The 8,247-nt window shown below is 38.5% G+C and overlaps 1 protein-coding gene across 1 annotated transcript in view; it reads left to right on the top strand.

Annotated features, from left to right (window-relative positions):
- Positions 1-8,247, top strand: part of LOC100959117 (ceruloplasmin-like) — a 40,612-nt gene that overhangs the window by 4,376 nt on the left and 27,989 nt on the right. Inside the window, 3 exon segments of the mRNA XM_012804920.2 lie at positions 4,167-4,319; positions 4,990-5,232; positions 7,851-8,016. Coding sequence (XP_012660374.1) covers positions 4,167-4,319; positions 4,990-5,232; positions 7,851-8,016 — 562 coding nt within the window.

Raw genomic sequence — 8,247 nt, 5'->3', positions numbered from 1 at the left:
AAAAAAAAAAAAAATTTATTGTAATAATAGTTAACCAGAATACGTGGGCCTTCCCCTGCTCTTGTCGAAGAAATTTGCTGTCAAAGGCTCTCCGTTTTCCTGCCTTGACCTTGATTCTCTTTGGTCAACAAAGGAAACACCATCTTGGACTCTGAGCACTAGATGGCCATCACTGAACTCCAGCCTTCAGTTCAACCAATAATCCGGTTGGTCACTAGATGGTAGTCAAACCCAGGAAATCTTATCTCAGTCTCCTGCATACACAATAAATGCCACCTTTTCCGCTCCAGCGAGGGCTGAGAAGAGCTAGGAAGAGGCTTTCTGCCTCTTTCCTACACGTTGCATTACTTAGAATTGGGTCTGGGGAAGTGCAAGGTTTTCCTTTTATGTTTTAAGGAAACATAAATGAATCGATTAGAATCACCTGTTTATTTTTTTAATTGACAAGTAATAATTGTACATATTTAAGGGATACAGTGACATTTCAATACATATAATAGACAGTGAGCAGATCAGGGTACTTATTGTATCCATCATCTCACACGTTTATCATTTCTTTGTGTGGGAAACATTCAGTATCTTCCTTCTATTTGAAATTATAGAACACATTATTGTTGGTGATACTCACCCTACAATGCTGTGGAACACTGCAACTTATTCCCTCTCGTACCCTTCAACAGATCTCGGCCTGTCCCTCCCTTCTCCTTACCCTCTGGTCTCTAGTCTCCTCTGTTGTACTTTTTATTTCAATGAAATCAACATTTCTTTGAGCTTCCACATATGAATACAGCACAGTCACTTTCTATTGTTGGCTTTTTTCATGTTAACAAAATGTCCCCCAGTTCCAGTCAAGCTGCTGTGAATGACAGGATTTCATTCCTCTTTAAGGCCGAGTAGTATTTCATTGTGTATTTATACCACATTTTCTTTATCCATTCATCTGTTGTTGGACACCTATGTTGATTCTATGTCTTGGCTATTGTGAATAGTGTGAAATAGACATGGAGGTGCACATGTCTCTTCAATGTTCTGATTTCCTTTCTTTTTTTTTTTTAAGAGACAGAGTCTCACTCTGTCACCCTCAGTACGGTGCTGTAGCTCACAGCAACCTCCAGCTCTTGGGTTTAGGCAATTCTCTTGCTTCAGCCTCCCAAGTAGCTGAGGGGGCCAAAGGCGCCCACCACAATGCCCGGCTATTCTTTTGTTGCAGTTTGGCCAGGGTTGGGTTTGAACCCACCACCCTCAGTATATGGGGCAGGTGCCCTACCCACTGAGCCACAGGCGCTGCCCCTGATTTCCTTTCTTTAGGATAAATTCCCACGTGGTCGTTCTATGTGTAGTTTTCTTAGGAACCTGCATACTATTCCCCACAGTAGCTGTACCAGTTTTCATTCCCATCGGCATGTGTATGAGTTCCCTTTTTTCTGCATTCTCACCAGCGGTTTTTTTGTTTGTTTTGCCTTTTTGATTATAGCCATCCTAATTTGGGTGAGATGATACCTCATTGAGATTTTGATTGGCATTTCTGATGATTGGTGATGATAAGCGTTTTTTCATCTATTTACTGGACCTTTATATGTCTTCTTTTGACAAATGTCTGTTCAAATGTCTGTTCAAAATTTGATCATTTTTAAAATCAGGTTGTTTGGTTTGGGGAGGGGTTGTTGTTGTTTTGCTGTTGAGATGTTTGAATTCTTTATGCATTCTGAATGAGTAGTTTACAAATATTTTCTCCCATTCTCTAAGTTTTCTTTTCACTTTGTTGACTTCTTTTCTTTCCTGTGAAGATTTTTAATTTTATATAATCCCATTTTTTTTTAATTTTGTTACCTGTGCCTTTGAGGCCTTATTCATACAATCTTTTTCCAGACCCAGGTCCTGAAGCATTTCCCCTGTGGTTTCTTTTAGCACTTGTATCATTGCAGCTCTTACAGGACGTCTTTGATTCATTTTGAGTTGATTTTTGTATAGAATGAGAGTTCAGGGTCTAGTTTCAATCTTCTGCATATGGATATCCAATTATCAGTTTATTTGACAGCAAAATAATTTTTGCAAGGAAGAAGCCTTACTGTTATGTTTCTGACTTGCATTACATAGAGTTTTTATATTTTGATTTAGTTCATTATAATAAGATTAATGAGATGAAAGGACTAGGTTAATTATGAAGTTGATTAGACGTTGAAGTTGATTATCATATTTCCTAAGATAATCAAAGTTTAAAACTTTATGTGAACAAATAGTTCACCCCAGTAAATACTTTAACAAAGGACGTTTCCTATAACAAACATGTATAGTCTCAGAGTTACAGATTACATTCTTTTCTTTGGAAGATAACTTTTAAAACCAACTTTGTAAGAGCTCTGTGCCCTTTTCAAACTTGTAAAGAAGACAATTGCATGAAGACAAGATAAAAAATAATTGCCTATTAAACTTAAGGATATCTAGTCTGAATATTTCCAAATTTTCTCCCTTTTCTTTTTAAACTATAAAGTAACTTAAGAGTTTGCATTCTCAAAGCTAAGTACGTGAACTGCCTTCAACAGTTCTCAGTTACAATTATTCTCACTATGTCTTGTGGCTTCAAATCTGACAATAATTTGATATCATTTTATTTTTATTTTTTAGATATGTTTATTTATATTATAAGAACACTTATTATAGTAATTGTATTCTCACTCTCACAGAGTCATCTTATCCATTCATTTGTTTTCATCTATCTGCTAATGAGTCTGAACTCTATAAATTCTGTCCAAACTCCTCTATTGGTAGTGAGGCCTGGCAACCTGGCGCCTCCACTTGGGTATTCCATTGGTGCCTAAATCTTATTTTATTCCCAAACCCATCATCTGGTCCTGCCCTGAATCCTTCCTTCCTTCTGTGTTCCCTGCCTTGGGGGATGGCCTGACATCCTCCATCTAGTCTCTGGGGACAGAACCTGGCTATCATTCTTTATACTTCCCTCTCCCTCATCTCCCACCAAACACATCGTATCAGTTAAGTCCTGCCAACATCGCTTCCTACACTTCACTGGATCAGCTCACTTCTCTCCAGCTCCACATAGACTGTAACCTAGTTCAGGCCACTACCGTCCTTTTGCCAGGGTGCGAGCAGCAGCCTCTGCTCTGCCAGTTTCTAAGTGCTCCCCTTTCAGTTCATCTCTACTACGGTCGAGGGTGGGAGGATGGTTCTGGGAGGGCAAGCTGACTCTGTCACTCCTTTGCTTAAAATCTTACAATGACTATGGATTTTTCTGGTGAGAAAGTCCAACCTTCTTTTCTCTTAATTGCTGCCTTAAATCTTTTCTCCAGATATACCCCCAGCAAATGCTTACTCATCCTTTAGGTATCAACTGAAGTCCCACTGCCTTTGGGAATCTTTTCACACTCGAGATTCAGTTAGCCACCTCCCCGCCTCCCTGGTCTTCCCTCTATAGGACTTTAAACATTATATTGTGTTATTTACTGACAACCTTCACCCTTGATTATAAGTTCTGCAAGGGTAGAAACCTGTCTTTTTTTTGAGACAGATCTCACTATGTCACTCTGAATAGAGAGTGCTGTGCTGTCACAGCTCATAGCAACCTCAAACTCTTGGGCTTAAGTGATCCTCTTGCCTCAGTCTCATAAGTAGCTGGGACTACAGGCACCTGCCACAACGCTCAGCTATTGTTGTTGTTGTAATTGTCATTGTTGTTTGGCAGGCCTGGACTGGGTTCAAACCCGCCAGCTCTGGTGTATGTGGCTGGCACTCGAGCTGCTGAGCTACAGGTGCCAAGCCTAGGCACCTGTCCTGTTTACTTTTGTGAACTGACCACTCACCAAACACATTTGTTGAATATAAGCACAAATGAATACGTTAATTAGCATGAACTTGAGGAAGCACAAATTTTGAGAGTTTGTACATTGAACGATCTCCCATGATAATGGTTGTCAGATGTGGACACTCCAGAAAGTTAGACTTAAAGATGAGTGTACATGCTAAAAGTTTGGGTTCCTCTGTGTAATGTGCTTTTTAAAGTTTTGTGTAATCCCATGTCACAAACATTTACTTTTTTCATGTGTTCTAACCATTACACAAACTGTAAGTTGTAAAAATAGTTGCATCTTCAACAATCGCTCTGATTATTATCTATATGAAAAAGAAGACATTTCTTCTTTTTGTTTCAGGTACACTGAATGGAGACACTGAAAAAAATATCGATGAGTCATTTTTTCTGATATTTTTTATAGTCGAAGAAAGCAATAGCTGGTATATAAATGAAAATACTCATACATCTAATACTAGTGATCCTGGCTTCGTGGAGAACAATACCATGTACTGTAAGATTACAAGAACTTTCTCTTTCATAATATCTTATCATTCTAATCTCTATGTTCCTAATTAGTAACTTCCTTTTGCTCAGGTTTGTTTAATAGAGTTTCTGTTTTGCGATGTTTCACTCAGGGTATACTAGCAGACATATAAGTCAACTAGTGAATCTTGCTTATTTTCTAAGTTTCACAGCAAGCAAAATTTGACAAATGCATTTTGTCTTCTGATATCGGTTTAAAATAGACGGCTAAAAACATAGGAAAGATGTAATGTTGAGGTAATGAAATATTATGAAAGAACAAAGATATAACTGACTAGCTCTTTTATGGGAAGAAGTTTTTATCCAACATAGAATTTTTCAGAACGGATGTTCTCGGAATCTCAATCACCTCTCTCCTCGCTTTCTCCTTTTATGAACTTTTCCCCTTTTCACTGCTTCTTGCCTCTCCACTCACCTTTTCTCCTCTTGTCTCTAAACCTTTGTGCTCCCCTCACTTCTAATCATACATCTGGGGATGAGCTGTCCTCCTTCTTCTCAAAACACAAATCGAATGTTGTAGATTATGTGTGAGAATGATGTTGACACCGTGGGGTTTATCTAATAAGGAAATGCATAGAATGTCTACCCTGTGGCACTGATTTACCATGCTCGATTGGTTAAAATATATTTATTTTCAGCCATAAATGGGTACATCTATGGAAATCTGCCCAATCTCACCATGTGTGCAGAAGACAGGGTCCACTGGCACTTCGTCAGCATTGGCGGTGGGATTAACATACATTCCATCTATCTCCACGGACAAACTCTGATCTCCCGGAATCACAGAAAGGACAACATTATGGTCTTCCCTGCCTCGTTGGAAGATGCCCTCATGGTGGCCAAGGGCCCCGGAGAGTGGATGCTGGGCTGCCAGATACATGGTAGAGATTTATTACTTTTGAATAATACAGGGTCCAATAACTTCCAAGGTTACAACCATTGCAAATGTCTCATCTTACAAATGAAGAACTTGATATCCAGGAGGGTGATACTGTTTCTTTGGGAAATAGTCAGTGATGGAACCCTGGTCCTTGACAACTTTTTTACTCTATAACAATAAACTCTTTTAGGTATATAAGATGTTGTTGTTTTTATAAAAATCCTTTTATAGTCATTAGCTTCTGAGTTTTACAAGAACCCTGATTGTCAGACAGAGCAGGTATTTTTTTTTCTTTTGAGACAGTCTCATTTTGTCACCCTTGGTAGAGTGCTGTGAAGTCATAGCTCACGGCAACCTCAAACTCTTGGATTCAAGCCATTCTCTTGCCTCAGCCTCCCAAGTAGCTAGGACTACACGTGCTGCCATAACACCTGGCTATTGTTAGAGATGGGGTCTCGCTTTGGCTCAGTCTGGTCTTGAACTTGTGAGCTCAGGCAATCCACCTGTGTTGGCTTTCCAGAGTGCTAGGATTACAGGCGTGAGCCACCATGCCGGCTCAGAGCAGTTTATTATTACAGGTTTATTTTTTTTTTAACTGAGGAAACAAGTTTCAAGAGATTAAAACACTTGCCCTCAAATTTTATAATAAGTAGAGCAAAGAATTATGCAGAACTGAGTAAGTCCAACTCATTACTGAGTAACCCTTCTTATTTTAATTTATTTCCTTCCTCAATCACATGTTCATTTAATGATAGAATGGTCAGTTATGAAGTTACTAATCTTTTCTATTCTTAAATAAAACCAGACTCTATATATAATTGTGTAAATGTTCTTTTTCAATCAGAAACCCTAATTATCATTAGATTTAAAGAATGTAACTTTATTTTTTTGGTCCAAAAATGGAGTTTCCTTCTTTTATCAAAACCGATCCTTTCACAAGTCCTAAGCTTCTGTTAGTATTATGTTTTGGTTAATTATTTAAATAGCTAAATGACAAGTATTTATCAGGATTTCCTACATTGTGGGTCCCTCCCAGGGGTGTGGGAAAAAGAAAAATCATTCATGGCTATTATAATTTAAGAACAGAATTTAGTCATGAAAAGATTGTATTAAAATGGAATATCAGTTTCAGGCTAAAATGTACAGTCAGTTGCATCCACTCTTCCAGCCAGGTCTTTCCACCTTAGCTTTGCAGAGGGGGAGCCCTAGACACTAGGAGGATGGACCCCATTATTTTCTACTGTTTCCCCCCCACACTTTCTGTGTCTTTCTATAGCATTTTTATTTTTTAATTTACTTCTGGTCTTTTTTATTTGTAGTAATGATGAAAATATACGAAGAGATCTTTGCTAGAAAGAATGGCAGGAAGAAAGCAAGCAAAGAAAGAAGAGGAAGGAAAGAGGGGGGATGGAGGGAGAGAGAAGGAAGGAAGATAGACAGAGGGAAGGAGGAAGAGAGGGAGAAAAATTAGGTGGAGGGAGGCAGGCAGAAAAAGTGAAAGAATCTAGGGCGGTATACTGGAGTCCACTCATAAGGCCCAAGATTGCTGATAGTTAAATAATCCAGCCAGTAAACTGTAGGTAGCTTCAAACTGGTCACAGTAGGAAGATTCACATCACAACAATCAGCATGCAGACCAGATTTTGTGTTTGGTTGGGGGAAGCTATTTTAAAAACACACTGTTAGTATAACCCTACTCCACTACCATTCCACTCCCCTCCTCAGAGAGTCACCACTGCAATGAATGTACTTGCAAACCTGTGTACCGTACATGAGCATGTAAAAATTAAAATACATAGCCATGTTTTCTGTAAGCAGATCACACGCAGATAATATTCTGTTGCTGACTTTCATTGCTCACCATATTGAATTCTCGAAGTTTCTTTCCCCACATTCCTTATACATTTTATTCTTTTAAAAGTTGGCCTGTTTTCCATATTTTGGATGTACCCTAATTTATTTAACCATTTGCCTACTGGTAGGCATTTAAATTGCTTCCACTTTTTTTTGTTTGGTAACAGCGTGAATGCCTTTTTATATGCTTAGGTATGTGCGGAAATTTCCCATGGCTAAATATGAAGAGGTGAAATTATGTCATAGAAGGGCTTTTAATTTTAAAAAATATTACCAAATTGTCTTCCAGAAGGTTTATAGTAATTTACACTCCCATCAACAGTGCTCTAAAACCAAAACGTAGGACTGATGTCATAGAAATGTACTTGCCTTGATTTACTTCCTACCTGAGAATTTGTTAATCTAACAAATCAACTAACTCGTTAGTGACTGGTAGTAGCAATTTCATATCCATGAGGGGAAATATTCTTGGCCAAATAGACTCTTAAATTCTTTCCAGCATATAGGTGCCATCTCCACCTATGACTGGCCTAAAGCTAGTTCCCAATATTATCCTCTAGCAATACATGTCTCTTTAATATTCATTTTTGCATCTTGGTTTTAGTATGTGTATCATGCGTTTTAAATTTGTCTATAGATTTCATACAATTTCTGAAAGAAACAGAAAGTTTCAATATTATTGGCTAAAATTAAAAATATAGATGGACAGAGACAATTTGATTCATGTTTTAATAACATTCTCTACTTGGGTTTACTGTTTTCCAGAGAGTCTGCAAGCATTTTTCAAAGTAAAGAATTGCCACAAACCTTCCACGAATGTTTCTGGGAAACAGGTTATAGATTACTATATTGCTGCTGAGGAAATTTCTTGGCAATATGCTCCATCTGGTATAGATTTCTTCACTAACAAAAATTTAACAGCACCTGGAAGGTAATGATTCACCGATTGCAATATTTATGGTTAAGAAAAAAGATAATTGGCTCAGTGCCTGTGGCTCAAGTGGCTAAGGTGGTAGGTTCGAATCCAGCCTGGGCCCGCCAAACAACAATGATGGCTGCAACCAAAAAATGGCCGGGTGTTATGGCGGGTGCCTGTGATCCCAGCTACCTGGGAGGCTGAGGCAGGAGACTCGCTTGAGCCCAGGAGTTGGAGGTTGCTGTG

Source organism: Otolemur garnettii, unplaced genomic scaffold, assembly GCF_000181295.1.
Source record: "Otolemur garnettii isolate 467f Iridium unplaced genomic scaffold, OtoGar3 scaffold00032, whole genome shotgun sequence".
Lineage (NCBI taxonomy): Eukaryota > Metazoa > Chordata > Mammalia > Primates > Galagidae > Otolemur > Otolemur garnettii.
This window is presented reverse-complemented; position numbering and strand designations above follow the sequence as displayed.